This window comes from Marmota marmota, unplaced genomic scaffold, assembly GCF_001458135.2.
Source record: "Marmota marmota marmota unplaced genomic scaffold, marMar, whole genome shotgun sequence".
NCBI classification, from domain to species: domain Eukaryota; kingdom Metazoa; phylum Chordata; class Mammalia; order Rodentia; family Sciuridae; genus Marmota; species Marmota marmota.
In genome coordinates, this window is record NW_026000026.1 from 44,198,969 (window position 1) to 44,214,745 (window position 15,777).

Below are 15,777 nucleotides of genomic sequence, written 5' to 3' on the forward strand. Positions count from 1 at the left end.
ATATATATATATATATATATATATATATATAGTTGAGATTTTGGAAACAATGCCTGGAGATGAGCTTGGGCCTTGGAGATTCTTGTTATTAGGGCTATCTACTTCTTCAACCATTTGATTTCTCTATTCCTCCTGCCATGTCTGGGCCACAAGAGCGGGCAGGGGGCTTCTGTGGAACAACTTGGGCCCCAGAGTAATTAGGGATGAGAGGACCTTGGAATTGATACTTCTTTTTGATTCGTTATTTGACTTGGTTTAACCTCTGCAATCTGTCCCACAAGACCATCTTAACAGGTGCTCAGAAAGGGGGTGGAAGGGAAAGAATCTCCCAAATCAAGCTAACCTTTCTTAACTTTTGAACCTCTGCTGTCTACTATGGTAACCACTACCCATGGGGCTATTGGGTGCTTAAAATTTGGCTGATATGACTGAAGAATAGAATTTTAAACTTTTAATTTAAACAATTCAAAAACTGCAATTCAATCCAGTTATTTGAAAATACTGTTTGGGACTATTTGAATGTGTGAATCTCCTTTTTAATCATACATTTTATGAAATCAAAATCTGGAGCAAGATAATTGCTCTTTCGAGTTGAAATAGGCTGAAACGGAAAATACACACCAGGTTTCAAAGTTTTACCACTAAAAAAAAGGTAAAATATTCCATTAATACCTTTTGTATTGACACGTTGAAATGATAATATTTCAGGTATACTGGGTAAAATAAAATATATTCTTAATATTAGCCAAGTGTGGCGATATAAACCTGCAATCCCAGCTACTTGGGAGGCTGAGGTAGTAGGATTGCAAGGCTGATCAACAACTTAGTGAGACCCTGTCTTAAAATAATATTTTGAAGGGCTGGGGATGTATGTAGCTCAAGGTAAAGTGCTTGTTTAGCAAGTCGTGAGGCCCTGGTGCTTAACTCCCTGCACCAAAAAAAAAAAAAAAAAAAAGAAGAAGTTTATTTTTTGTTGTTGTTGTTTTGTAACGTGGCATTAGAAAAGATAAGATCACTTTGCCGTTAGCATCTTTGGGTCGGGACACCCAGGAGGGAGAATCCTCCCATTTCTCTTTATCTGGTTTGCTATGGGGCTCCCTTGTGGTTCTGGATCCTTTATGCTTTGGTTTTCTAATCCCTAGCAGCTTTTTTCTCCTTCCTGGGTGATTACACTGCTCTACAGTCGGTTTTAAAGTTCTGGGCACCAACAGTCTCTTCCACTCCCCACCTGTCTGCTCCTGGCGCCCCAAGACCTTAGAGGAGTGGTCTTGCAATGTCTGACTCTGCCCGCCAGAGGGAGCTCAGTTGCTGCCGTTGCTGCCTACCAACCTGAGGCCCGGAAGCAGTTCTCCTCGCGCGCGGGGCGACTTCCGGCGGAGTGAGCACAGGGCCGCGACGTGCCGGCTTTCTAGGGTGGCGGCGGTGGCGAGATGACCACGCTCCGGGCCTTCACGTGCGACGACCTGTTTCGCTTCAATAACATGTGAGTAAGACACGTCCTGAGCCGGCAGCTCCTGCCCGGGCCCCGCTTCCTGGACTGCCAGCTCTGTCCCTAGCTGCGACCCCGGCCGGACCCCCTCACCCAGGCCGGGGCCTGGGAAGTTACCCCCCCGGCCGACTCTTGCGTCTCCTTCGGGGCTGCGGGGGTCCGAGGCCCGGTGGGTCCGGGACTGATTGCGCGCTGGCATTGGTGACCTCAGCCAAGGCACTTAAATAACTTCATCCTTTAACCCTGCGTGCCCATTGAGTACTGGGCAACGCCGGGGCCGACTCCAGGTCGTTGTCAGGGTGCGCTGGGCTGGCGGAGCGAGGTGGGCGAGCGATCCCTAGCCGCGGGTTTGGGCTCCACGCTTAGTTCTGGGGCTTACCGGTTAGTGACTTTTGGGTACTGTGGACATGCTAAAGTACCCGCGGCGGAAGCTGTTGCAAGGTTCCGACTGAGGTCAATAGCTAAGTGTTTGCTGGGAACAAATCCGTTGGTTAAATTGTATCCCAATGAAGTAACATTGTCATCATTGTGTCCCACCGCAGCAGGTGATGTCGCAGTCATAGTGTTTGAACGTTTAGTTACTGTATCTGCACATCCCCGGAGTAGACAACTTTTTTTTTTTTTTCTGTCGTGAGGAGTCCAGGAAGAGGGCAGATGATTGTAGAGATCCATTGTATGCAGAGTCCTGGGTTCGGTCTGAGTTAAGGCAAGATCCGTGACTTGCAAGTACTTTTTTTTTTTTTTTTAAACAAATTATTATCAAAATTCCTAAACATTTAGAAGAGTTGAAAGAATTTTGCCTTGAGCTCCTATAGGTACCACGTGGATTTTACAGTTGAAATTTTATTTTTACTACACTGGTCTTATCTCACGTTTGTCTGTCCATCTGTCAGTCCCCTAATCACTTTTAAAAACAATAGTGCAATAAGTGAAAACTGTGGGCCAGTGATTCAGATTCAAGTGTCAGGAGTGTGGGAAAAACTTTAGGATAAGGTGGATAGGAACATTGAGTAAGGCTTGAAGGATGAGGAAAATGTTGGGGAGGAGGAAGTTCATTCTGGAGAAGGTGTGTAAGTGAGAAAACAAGAAGTTTAGTCAGACAGCTGGTATCAGTGTAAATTATAGTAGTTGGTTTCTGTAACAGCAGTCAGGGAAAAACAGGTTGAAGCTGGTCTTTGGATCCATGGTAGAGGGGTTTAAATGTGATTCTGTGGGAAGAATTTTCTGTTGGGCCCGACTTGTGTTGATTTCTCCCTGTCCCATACACTCCTGTTCTGAATGCTCATGTAATCACTTAATCCACTCATTTTACTTTATTTTATTTTGAGTAAGGTATTGCAAGCTTATATGAATTGTCCCAAGTGATGGAGCCCAGAGGTGGGAATGGGTTGAGCCAGGCATTTTCTCCAAGGAGGTTGGCCCTGGTGGTTCTTGGAAAGTTGGTCCCTGACTATAGGGATTGTTTTAAAAATGCAAATTCTCTGATGTTTGAGACTATTGCTCTAAAGAAGTCCCTTGATATCTGTGGGGGATTTGTTTTAGGATCCAACATGGATCACAGAATCCAATGATGATCAAGTTCCTTATTTACAATGGCATAATATTTGCATTTAACCTATGTGCCTCTGACACACTGTAGATTGTCTGAGATTTACTTATAATGCTTCATATAATGTGAATGCCTTATAAATAGTTGCTTTACTGGGTTATTTGGGGACCGATGACCAAAAAAGTCTATACTTAAAGGCACGAATGCAATTTTTTTCATATATTTTCAATCCAAAGTTGGTTGAATCCAAGGATGCAGAACCCACAGACATGGAAGGCAGACTGAACTCTTAACCAGTGTGCTCTGTGGGGTGTGAAGTAATTAGAGGAAATGAACCAGGCAGGTAAGCCACTTAGGAGTCCTTGGCAATGGCCCAGAGATGATGACTTGACAAAGGCGCAGGTTTGGGAGGTGCAGATGGGAGGTGACATGGTGGCTGAAGTTTGAGGAATAGACAAGTCAAAGCTTGTAGAATCAAAGATCTAGAAAGGGACAACACTGTTTTATATGAAAATGAATAAAATTGAAGGGTATACTCATGAACACTATAATCAAACTTTAGATTCCAGGTCACTTTGCTTGCTTAGCCTTTTCAGCATATACCAATAAGGTATATAGGAGCTCACTTTGTCTCCACTTTTACACTCCTTTTATTGTCATTTTGATTGGAAACAAAATCATGCAGGGTAGGATTGCAGAAGGAATTGAAAGAAGCATTAGGTATAGACTGTTGCAATTAATTTAACTGAAATTTTATTCTTGGAACAATATTTGAGTGCCTAATAAGTGCCAGTACTAGAGTAGCAATGAAAATAATAAAAATATTGGTGTCTTTATGGAATTTACATTTTTAGAGATAAAAGTGGTAAATACAACTTAGTGTTCAGTATGAAGGAAGAAATAGAAGCAGGGAAGGAAAATTGGAAGTGTTTAGGAATTCAACTTTAGGTAGGGTGTTCAGGGAAGATGCCATTGAAGAAAGACCTAGGTGAAATGAGGGAGTGAGTCATTTGGATACCAGGAGCTTCCAGATCCAGGGGACAGTAAAGATATCTGTGCAAAAGATATTTCAAATAGGAGGCAGCAACCAGTGTGGCTGGTATATCGTGAATACAGGCGTGTAAGAGATGAAGTCAGAGAGTCAAAGGCCTAGATCTTGGAAACTCCTTCCTGGGACTTGGGCTTCTCTGTCTTTTCATTAAGACACCCCAGTAGAAAGGTCAGGTAGGCATCTGGGCATGGGGGTCTCAAGTTTAGGTCTGGACTAAAGATAGGAATTTGAAGGTCCTTACTGTGTGGATGATGGCAGGTTATCAGGAGACTATATGACACTAGTGATGGAATAACTGTAGAAAGAAAAGTCTAGAATATGCCCAAAGGTGTCAAGGAGACCGGTCACTGAGGTGGGAGAAAAAACTGATGGAGTCTTGGAAGCCAAGTGAAGAGAGTGTTTCAGGAAGAAGGAATGAGAAACTATGTGAAGAGCTGCTGATGACTAAGTGCAAATCCTATTTGTACATTTCTTCTAGGGAAGAGACAGAAATTTGAGATGCAGATTCAGGAGACAGAATCGCAAGAGCAGGGTCCTGAGTAGTGAGAGGGGTGGGATCTGCTGGCTGACACTCCATGCCTAGTGACAGAAGTGCAAGCAAGCATCTGGTGGTCATTAGGTGGGTGGATTCATTGGTGGGACTTTGGTGACACTTTCTTCTCTTCTTACTGTTGTATTTTCTTTGTGATGAAATAGGAAGCAGCTGAGATAGAGAAGGGGCAACCTGTTGGAGAGTCAAGGTGAGACGAGAGGATATGAAGTAGTCAAGAAGTGTAGGAGAGTGAATCCCCACACTGTGTTAGAGCAGTGATTCTCCAGGTGAGGGTCAGGGATCTGCGGGGTCCCCAGGATTGTTTTGGAGTTCTGCAAGAACAAAACTAATACTAAGATTTTTTTTTAAATGCCTTTTTCACTCTCATTGTCTTAAAAGCATACATTGGGGTTTTCCAGATGTGTTATCTTTCAACAGCAAGCATAACAAATCCTTGAAAATTCAGCTGGTTTCTTTTAAAGCCAGTCATTTCAAAACTGTTAAAAGTGTCATTGTTGTCGCTAAGTTTTTGTTTATTTTCCAAAATATAGTGATTTCTTGGTAAAGTTATTAATGTTAACATATAATTGACTTATTAAATAGATTTTCAATGAATATTTTTAATTTTAAAACATCAATATATATAACCTATCTAAACTAAAAGTTGAATACTTTTTTAGTGTAAAGGGGGTTTTTGAAACCAAAAAGATTGAGAACTTACTGGAATAGAGAGATGTAATATGGCATTGTTAAGGGTACCAAAAAACTTGACTATAAATGGGAAGAAGGTTGAAAGTTGCTGGTTTGTGTCTGAAAAAATAACAGTTCCATTAAATGAACAGGAAAGTGAGAGGCCAGAGCTGGTTGGGGATGGAGGATATGGGTTTTAAGAATGGTGTGATGATGGTGTGGTAGTACATGCTGGCACCAGGGCCAGGCTGGGGAAAGCCTCCTTCAAAAATGCACAATGGAAAGTATAGGAATGGGGCTGGTGGAAATGTAGGAGTAGGTAAGTAAAAACTGAATGTTCATATTTATAAGGTGGAAAAGAGAAAGAAAAAACTGTAAGGGAAGGCCCCACAGGCAGGTAGAATCCTTGTGTGAAATGGGGTAGCAGGCAAGTTTGACTTGCTATCTATATTCATGATACTAGGTATATGCCTAGTTGGTCCCCAGCTTCACTAACAATTTATTATCTTCTATAAGATTCTTGTGCAATTTGTTAAGAGTAAAATAATTTGTAAAGCAGTTAAATGAAAATGTATAGATAATTTTATAGTTGCTGTTGACAACTCATGATGGCTACTAGGTAGTATTAACCATCTTTCTTGGCTCGAAAGTTAATTTTAAAGTTGTGGAGTAAGTATATTTTGTTTTCCTGTGGCATATTATTTTTTGTTTAAGCAGTTTTATTAAAACTGGTTTTCGTAAACACTGCTTATTTTGACATTTCTTTTGTTTCTTTCAGTAACTTGGACCCACTTACAGAAACTGTATCCTTTAAAAAAAAAAATTTAAATGAAGATTTACCCAGTAAGGAAAATGGAGAAATAAAAGGAAAAATTACACACAAGGGCTGAAAACTTTAAAAACCTGTAAATCACTTTAAAAAACAATGAAAACAATAGTTGCCTTAAATCTGCCTGGCAAACTACTCATATATATATATACTTTACATAAATCTGTAACATTATAGCTCCCTTGCCCACTTTGCCCCATAGCAGTAGCATGGCTGTATGTATATACCAAAAAGCACAGTGACTTCAGTAAGATGGCTGTTTCCCTCTAAATGAAGTCTCCAGTAACCACCCTCTTTGCAATTTTAATTATTGAATTATTCCCAGAGTAGCTTTGGTCTTCCTGTTCCAGGTAGCCTCAGAGCAAACGATCAGTATGGCAGCAGAATCAACAGAGGGGAGGTGAGTGTGTCCTTCCGTTTTAAGAGTAATTTTGCAAAGCACCATAAAGAACCTGCCTCCTGCCCCACCTGTCTAGTCTATTCGTAGTCCAGAATTAAGCCCAACTTGAAATTGGGACTTGTTACTAAAGTGAATAGAGGATTTGGGGTAATAATTGATAGTCTCTATCATCATCCCAACATAAAAATGGGCAGAATATGGAAAGTTAGGACATTCTTGGTTATGTTGCTATAATAGATAACTACATATCTTCGGTGGTTTAAAATGAAACATTAGATTTCTGGATTATACTTTATGTCCACTGCAGAGCGATAGGATGTTCTGTTAATTGATAATTTAATTTATGCCCCAAGAGGGTATAGTAGAAGCTTGTAAACTTGTAAAGTCCATATTACCAGTCAGAAGACATGCAAACTTAAATCAAAATGAGAAACCATATATAACAGAGTAGATGATCCAGAAATTTAAAAAAAAAAAAAAAGATAAAACTCAATATTAATGATGATGGGGTAAAAAAAAGCATTCTCATAAATTGCTGGTGACAGTATCAACTGGTATAGTCTCACTAGAAGGTGATTTTGAAATATAATACTTAGAGATTCCATTACCTGAAAGCAAAAATAATTTTTAAAAATAGAGGGTTTTATCATAGGTAAGCAAATTCAGGTCCATGGGCCAAATTTGGCCCACTTTTTTTTTATGTAAATAAGATTATATTGAGACGTGCCCATGCTGACTAATTTGTTGTCTGCTTCCCTACTTAATGATCATCCTGTATCAAAGTCTCTGTGTAGCATTTATCATCATCTAAGATTCTTACTTGTTCACTGTGTGTTTACAGATTTACTCTGTGATGCTTGGCACATAGATAGATATTCAATACATTAATTTTTCTGTAATTACATTGGAAAATTAATGGCTAGTTCCTATTTTGGCTTCAACCATAAAACTGACATGCAAACTTAAATTAAAAAAAAGATATGCAAACACAATTATGTTTTTTTGTTTTGTTTAAAGGAAACTTTTTATCATCCATTACTTTTCATACTCCTTAACAGGATCTAGTGTAGGATTCTTTTTTACTTATAGTACCTCACCCACTGGCCAGAGACCATATGGTCCACAAGCATAGGAAATTTACTGTCTAGGCCTTTAAGAGAAAAAGTTTGCTACCCCTGAGTTACATCATGATAAAAATTATTTCAGGAGAATTACATTGAAATTTTGGAATTCACACATAACAAGGATATGGTTAAATAAATTAAGATGTATCCAAGAAGGACTTACAAAGTTTTTTGGGAAACTAGAAATGACCCAGGTGTCTCCCGACAGGAGACAGAGTATTTAGATTTGTCTTCATATCAGGGAATCCTACACAGTAGTAAAAATTAACCACAGGTACAGGCTATAAGAGGACTATAGATCAGAAACAAAATTGAGTAGAACAAGAAAAATCCACAAAGCTTTCATTTGAATTTTTAAAATTATGACTAATAAAAACTATCTCCCTGTCTTTAAAAGAAAAAAGTCAAAAGGTTTTTGAAGAATTTTGAATGCCAAAGGAAAATTCTTACTGTATAATAAAGGAAAATATTAGAATGCAAATCAACTTATACAATGTGCTTTGAGTGGCATCTAAATTTTACAGTTAAATCCCATAATCAAAGTGAGTTCATATTTGAAACTAATCTGTTAGGTCCTACTGGTTGATTTGAGGAGTAGGCAAGATGATTATGGAGTGAGTGGCTTCATGGCAGCAAGACTGGATGGCCTGCCATGTTAGGGTTGTTTTACAGAGCTGAAGATAAAATAATGACTGTTCCTCAGAGGAGGGCTTTGTGCAGGCCAGGCAAACACTGTACCACTGAGCTTTGTATGATTGATGGTGTCCTCTCATTAAATTGTATTAGAGTGCTTATACTGAGAAGACATATAGGAGAGTACCTCTCAGTAAGGACACCCTAGGGTCAAAGAGTTAAGTAATGAGCAGACATACTTGATTCCTTTAATCACATTTTATCTGCATTATTAAAATTTGAATCAGTGGAGGGGAAAAATAGGTAATTATTGCCCCTGAAAGGACTTAGGTTGTACTTATTTTCAGTTTCATGGCTGAAGCCAAAGTAGGAACTATCCATTAATTTTCCAGTGCAATTATGGAAGGATAAATATATTGAACATTTATGTGCTAAGCACCACAGAGTAAATCTGACATTCATAATCCATGAGTTAACAGACAGTGAACAAATAAGAATCTCAGGTGATGATAAATGCTACACAGAGACTTAGATACAGGATGGTCAGTAAGTAGGGAAGCAAACTGTACAAGAACTTGGGAGTCCTGATTCTTTGCTTTCTAGCAGTCTCCATTTCACAACTGAGGTGATATGTCTAGGCAATTTTGTAAAAATTCAGTGCTAACCTAAATATTTCATGTATTGGGCATAATTAGGAATTTTACAGAGCTGAAGATAAAGTAACAATTATGTTTTTTTGTGTTTTGTTTTAAGGGAACTTTTTACCGTCCATTACTTTTCATACTCCTTAACAGGATCTAGTATGGGATTCCTTTTTACTTACAGTACCTCGCCCACTGGCCAGAGTATTTCATCGTTGCAGAGGCACCTGGTGGAGAATTAATGGGTTATAGTAAGTATAAAACCACTAGCACTTTTTTGGGTAGAAAGTTAAGATTTTAATGTAGATTTCAACATGATTACTTTAGACTATAGAATTGGAATCATGATGCCTGTGTTTTATTTTCTTTTCAACTACTCAACAGCTTACTGATCACTTCTCTTTTAGCGATTGTTCTAGGTAACAGTGAACCAGGCAGACATGATCTCATTTTTCTTGGACTTTCATTCTATATTTATATCATGGTTTATTTGGCATATATAATGTGTGGATTGTATCATCTTCATTGAATTAGTAGCATTACTAACAAAAATTTAAGCTGTGAATTGTCTCTTATTGTATGCACATACCCGCATATATACATACCTCCATGAAAACTTTTCCTGATTCTATAAACAGATGTGGCATTTCATTTGCAAGGGAATTTTCAAATAAATAGCATTAACTGGATACTTAAAAATGAAAACTTTGAGGGCTGGGGTTGTAGCTCAGTGGTAGAGCACTTGCCTAGCGTGTAGGAGGCACTGGGTTTGATTTTCAGTACCGCACATAAATAAATTTTTTAAAAAATGAAAACTCTGATTTTATGTTAATCAGTGTGTCTAATTACTGAATGCTTTTGTTGTTGTTGTCGGCAGTTATGGGTAAAGCAGAAGGCTCAGTAGCCAGGGAAGAATGGCATGGGCACGTCACAGCTCTGTCTGTTGCCCCTGAATTTCGACGTCTTGGTTTGGCTGCTAAACTTATGGAGTTATTAGAGGAGATTTCAGAAAGGTGAGATCCAGTTTTTCAAATATACTTAGTGATTTATGAACCCTCACCATTTTTGTCTGTAGAACATCTGTAAGATTTCCCCCCACTTCTGGCTGAGTAGCTGCTGTGTCTTTATACTTTGCAGGGTTTTATTTTCAACTTCTAGTAGTTCTTAGAACTGTCACCTATTCTGAGTGATGTCATTGTTCCTGTTTTGTTATTGAGGAAAATTAAGGCAGAGTGTTGCAGTGACCTGTCATAGGCCTATACACTGGATAACTGGTGATATTAAAGACTAGCCTTCAAGGAAGGTTTATTTTTGTGTTCTTGCTACTATGGTATAAGTTCCTAAATTTTGTTATCATTGTTCTGCGTATCTTAGTAGAATTTTCAGTGTTCCTGTACCAAAAGAAAATAGTTCCATCTTAAGTTTAATAAATACTTACAAGCCTAACAGCTTGTAAAATAGCCACTTTGAAAAGATAAACTGAAATAACATGCATTTTCATTTCATTTTTAACTGTGTGGTTATTATCTATTAATGATATGTGCACCAAGGGCATTGAATGGTTTTTAAAAATTTTTTTTGTTCTAGAGTGCTAGGGGCACTCTACCATGAGCTACATACATCCCCAGCTCTTTTTATTTTTATTTTGAGACAGGGTCTTGCTAAGTTGCTGAGGCTGGCCTTGAACTTGTGAACTTGTGATCCTTCTGCCTCAGCCTCCCAAGTAGCTGGGATTAACAGGTGTGTTCCACAGTGACTGACTGACTGACTTCTTAAACCTTGGAAATAGATTCACCATCCTGTTTCCCATTGCTATTCATGTGGCACTAGTGCTTTTTAAAATTACAGCAACTGCCAAAAACCCAGCTTCATAAAAATATTATGTAATTAAAAGGAATGTAGCATAATGTTGAATTTGTTAACTACTTTGAACTAGTATTTTGCCAGTATCTGACATATAAAGTTTTACTGTGTTTTCCCTAAGCATCTTGAAAATCCTATAACCCTTCTATGAATTTGGGATACCCGAGTGCAGTTTGGGAACTGCCAACATTATGACATTTAAAAAGGGAGAGTCATATATTAAACACCCTCACTATGTGAGATAAAAAAGTAGTAATTAAAAGGAAGGCTTCTCCCATTTCTCATTCTAGAAAAGTCAAGATAATGTAAGTCTGACCAATTATTCAGATGCCATTTGTTTCTCAAGGTAAATGTCTGAAAGAGTAATAGGAAAGTAGATTGTTATGGAAAAAAAGGTCTGGAGGCTTAATTTTCACATAATTCTTGGATTTAATAAAGGCAAATTTTAACGAAGTAACTGTGGCCACAAACATTCTGAGTCAAGTAGGATGCCAATCCCTTTAGAGAATAAAGGAAATGGTGTTAGCTGAAAAAGAAGTTGACTCTAGATTTTACAGTTTTTTTTTAGAAGTTATGCCTAGACTGAATAAGGAAGGGAAGAAAATTTTTAATAATACATAGTTTATACACATTTATTAATGACATCCTTGTTGGAAAAAAGTTATTTAGCATTCTTGTATAGCAGATAGAATGATAGGAAATAAGTTCCAACTGTAACCTTGCACATGTGTAATTAATTATAGGATAGATTCTCTCTCTCTTTGACTAGAAAACCACTAAGCTTCTTGTCTTCTAGTTTTAGAAGCTTCATTATTTTAGGGTAGCTGTTAAGACTTAAGTTATTTGTATGAGTGTATGTATGTATGCATGTATTTAAATGTATACATTAAAAGTATAAACAGTAGATAATTACCAAAAGAGGAGACAAAAAATTTAAATGACAAGAATCAGTCCAAAAGAAGAGAAAGGAAATTTAAACTGGCAATACAAAAAGTATGAAATAAAGCAGTAGCAATGAATCCAAACACTATCAGTAATTAGAATAGGAAATGTTAGGACTAATGATTCCAGTTAAAAGACAGAAGTGTATTGTATTTACAGGAAATATTTATAAACATTAAAAAATACACAAAGATTGAAAGAAAAATTTAAGGTATTATGTCATGAAAAGTCTAATGGAAAGAAAGTTGGTGTACTTCCATTAAGTTACATTATAGTTGAATAATTATTACCAGAGTAAAGAAGGGTCATTGTATACAGATAAAAGATTTAATCCATCAAAAAGATGTGTTAGAAATTTTATGTACCCAGTGATATAAATTCAAAATAAAAATCCAAAACTTGACAAAACAACAATGATAAATAGATGATTATTACAGTGGGAAATTTGAACATGCTTATTCCTGATAGAACAATAGACAGAAATTGGTTAAGGGTACAGAATGAAGGTCAGTGAACTTTTTCTGAACCAGAGAGTAAATAGAGTTTTCAGGTCACCTGAGATCTGTTGCATTGTCTTATATTAATTTATTTTTAACTCTTTGGAATTAAGTCATTACTTACCTTGAGAGCCAATTCTTACCTTAAAGGATTTCAATTAGGTAGTATAACTTTCTGCAAAGAGAGCTTTGGCTTTTCTGGCAAATTTCAGCAAACATTTAAGAAATGACTATTGTAAGGTCACTTTTACACAAGCAAAAAAAATCTTGGAACATTCTTCAACTTATTTTTTAAGGCTAGGATAACCTTGATAACAATACCTGACAAAAAACATGAAAATGGAAGAACTGAGGAAATCTCATTCCTTAAGTGCAAAAAAAAAAAAAAATCCCAGAAAGATCATGGGGCAAAATGGGTTCAGTGGATAACATCAGGAACAAGGTTGTTTTAACTTCACACTAAATGAGAACAACTGTTTTTTCATTAAGTGCAGTAAACTTGATACAATCCAATATTCATTCTTGATTAAAAACCAAAAACAACAAACTGTTAGCCAACTAGGAAAAAGGAGGAGAGTGTCCTTAACCTAAAAGAAAAATTATTATCAATAATAAACCTCTAGTAAATATACTTTATAGTCACTAGATGAACATTCATAAATCAATTAAAAACTTAGATGTAAAAGGCAAAACTAAAAAGCTCTTTGGATATAAGATAGAAGAGTGTTTATGTGACCTCAGGGTACAAAAGAATAACTTGGAACAGGCCAAAACGTGCTTAACTGTAAGAAGAAGGTTTTATGTTCAACCTTACTAACAACTGGCATAAATTTGATCATCAAAAGATACATTGGAGGGCTGGGATTGTGGCTCAGCGGTAGAGCGCCCGCCTAGCATGGGCAGGACCTAGGTTCAATTCTCAGCACTACATAAAAATAAAGGCATTGTGTTGTGTCCATCTACAAAAAAGATATTTTTTCTCTCTCTCTCAAAAAAAAAAAACAAAGATACATTGGAGATAATGATAAGACAAGCCACAAACAGGGAAAAGATATTTCCAAAACTATTATATAATGCTGAATATCCAAAATACACAGACAGCTGCAGCTTGGGGGGAAATTGTGTGAAAGACTACTAAGTATTGAATAGGAGAAATCTAAATGATCAATAACCAGAAATATATTCAGCCTTCTTAGTAATCAAATGCAAATTAAAATTACACTGAGATATCATTACACCATTAGTCTGGCAAAAATAAAAATGTCAGATGCATTAAAGCTTGTTACTGTGGGATTGGAGTCTCATCCACTTCTATAGAAGGGTAAGTTTTACAAGCAGTTTGGAAAACAGGTTGGCATTATCTAATAAAGTTGAAAACGGTTATGACACAACAATATATATCCTAGTTATAGATCTTAGATCATACTATTCCACAAGATGCTCAATTAAAAAGTTTTCATAGCAGCATAGTTAGTGGTGGTGGTGGTTTTGTATGTGTGCTTGTGTGTTTGGTGGTACAGGAGATTGAACCCAGTGCCTTGCACATGTGCTAGGCAAGAGCTCTCCCACTGAGCTACATCAGCCTCCACAGCATAAACTGTACTAGTACAAACTGGAAATGCTTTTCAGTAGGACCATGGATGGCTTGTGGTGTATTCATACAGTGGAATGCTTAACAAAGTGAAGATGAACAAGCTCCAGCTCACAGTGCTGACTGAGGCAAATCACAAAGGAATGCATAAAGTCTGATTCCATTACATATAGACAACAAACAGGAGGAACTAAACTATAATAGATGGTAAATCGACAACAGAAAGCAAACAGAAAATAGTCTGGTCACAAGGGTCAGGATGTGGAGACCTCTGAGTGAATGAACGTATATATTACCACAAAGACCTGTGGGCTTCAGGGCTGCAACCAGCATCCTGCTATGGCTATTTGCCGTTTGTGCACATGAGAGAAAACATCATGTACTATGACTGTTTTATAAAATAAGCATATCAATTACTGTGACATAAAATACACAGTAATTTTTAAAAACCAGTAGCAAAATTGTAGGAAAAAAATTATATTTTAAGAAAACGTATTAAGCTTTTGACTGTTTGCAAAAACAGTCATCTTTTTGTACCGCAGAATTGTCAAGCTGCAAAGTCTTGTTACTGAGTAGTCAAAGCAAAGTAAAAACAAGTATTGTTTTTAAAAATCTGTATTTATTACTTCCTAGGGTTTCTCACATTCCAACATCTTTCTTTTTTTTTGTTTTTTTTTGTTTTTTTAAAGAAAGGGTGGATTTTTTGTTGATCTCTTTGTAAGAGTATCTAACCAAGTTGCAGTCAACATGTACAAGCAATTGGGCTACAGTGTGTATAGGACGGTCATAGAGTACTATTCAGCCAGCAACGGGGAGCCCGATGAGGATGCTTATGGTAAGCTCCCTTCCAAAGCAGTAACTCCAAGAAGAAGGCAGAACAGTTAAATTTTTTCTCCAGGTTGAAATATTCAATTATTTTAATATATTAAAAAGAACCATATTGGACTTGGATATTTAAATCACCTTTAACATGTTTATGAACTTTATTAGTGATTAACTTACATTAATTAACCAGTGGTCGGTTTTTGTAAATTATTGTTTCATAATATTATGAGTATGGTATTTAAGATCGAATGTGTATGATGAATTAAATCCTGGGTGGGGTTTGGTTAGCATCTGATATACTTGCAATTGGAAGTCTTACTTATAAATACATTTCTCTTAGAGTCTGGAAGTGGGAATATAGGACAAAATCTTTTATGGGAACTTTACCTACATACATTTTAAATTTGATATGAAGTGTTTTGATACTTGGATACTTCACATTAAACTTTGCTTCCTAACAGATATGAGGAAGGCACTTTCCAGGGACACTGAGAAGAAATCCATCATACCATTACCTCATCCTGTGAGGCCTGAAGACATTGAATAACCATAGGCAGTGGTTCTTAGGCAGTTGTTCCAAATAGTTTATGGACAATATTATTTTCATTGGATGATCTTGGAGCACTATTAGGAGAAAAGTAATCATTTAGGTCTTAAAGACTTTAAGAAAATACAGGATATAAACATTTTCAATCTCATTGTTTCCATTTAGCAATATCACATGTCTTAAAGCTGTTTGCTCTAATAAAATTCAATCAAGAAGGCAGCTAGGTCAGAAGGAAGCTTTCCACTATCATGATTCATAATGTCCACTATATGCCGGGAAAAGACTTGCTCCAGCCTCTTAAATTCTGTGCCTGAGAACCACTGCTGCATATATATATATATATATATATATATATATTTTTTATTTTGTATTGAACTGTTAATTGAAGCTTTAAAAGCATATATGAAATGTATAAATCTAAGATGTATAATAAAATACATTGTTGATTCTATGAATGTTTTCTGGGTGTCTGCTGGTCATTTATACAACTAAAGATTATGAAAGTTCATCAGATATATTTTTCTTACTTTTTTTTTTTTTTTTTACTACATATACAGTTAAGCTGCTTGTCATG

At 36.9% G+C, this 15,777-nt stretch overlaps 1 protein-coding gene across 3 annotated transcripts; it reads left to right on the forward strand.

Annotated features, from left to right (window-relative positions):
- The first annotated feature begins 1,331 nt into the window (after positions 1-1,331).
- On the forward strand, positions 1,332-15,658 carry Naa20 (N-alpha-acetyltransferase 20, NatB catalytic subunit). Of its 3 annotated transcripts, none has more exons than XM_015483384.2 (6): positions 1,334-1,483; positions 6,090-6,114; positions 9,099-9,189; positions 9,816-9,951; positions 14,521-14,666; positions 15,118-15,658. In XM_015483384.2, the coding sequence occupies exons 1-6, from the start codon at positions 1,431-1,433 to the stop codon at positions 15,201-15,203; spliced, it is 537 nt and encodes a 178-aa protein (XP_015338870.1). In that variant the 5' UTR covers positions 1,334-1,430; the 3' UTR covers positions 15,204-15,658. The 3 variants fall into 3 exon arrangements, with proteins under 3 accessions (XP_015338877.1, XP_015338870.1, XP_048667336.1); XM_048811379.1 differs by lacking the exon at positions 1,334-1,483 and adding an exon at positions 4,591-4,708; XM_015483391.2 differs by lacking the exon at positions 14,521-14,666 and having other exon boundaries at positions 1,332-1,483.
- The last annotated feature ends 119 nt before the right edge of the window (positions 15,659-15,777 follow it).

Bases quoted from the DNA above. Each gene is read 5' to 3' on its own strand.
- Naa20 (XM_015483384.2), top strand. From the start codon at position 1,431: ATGACCACGCTCCGGGCCTTCACGTGCGACGACCTGTTTCGCTTCAAT. The intron at 9,190-9,815 runs GTAAGTATAAAA...TGTTGTCGGCAG, and splicing joins TGGAGAATTAATGGGTTATA to TTATGGGTAAAGCAGAAGGC. The intron at 9,952-14,520 runs GTGAGATCCAGT...GTTTTTTTAAAG, and splicing joins TTAGAGGAGATTTCAGAAAG to AAAGGGTGGATTTTTTGTTG.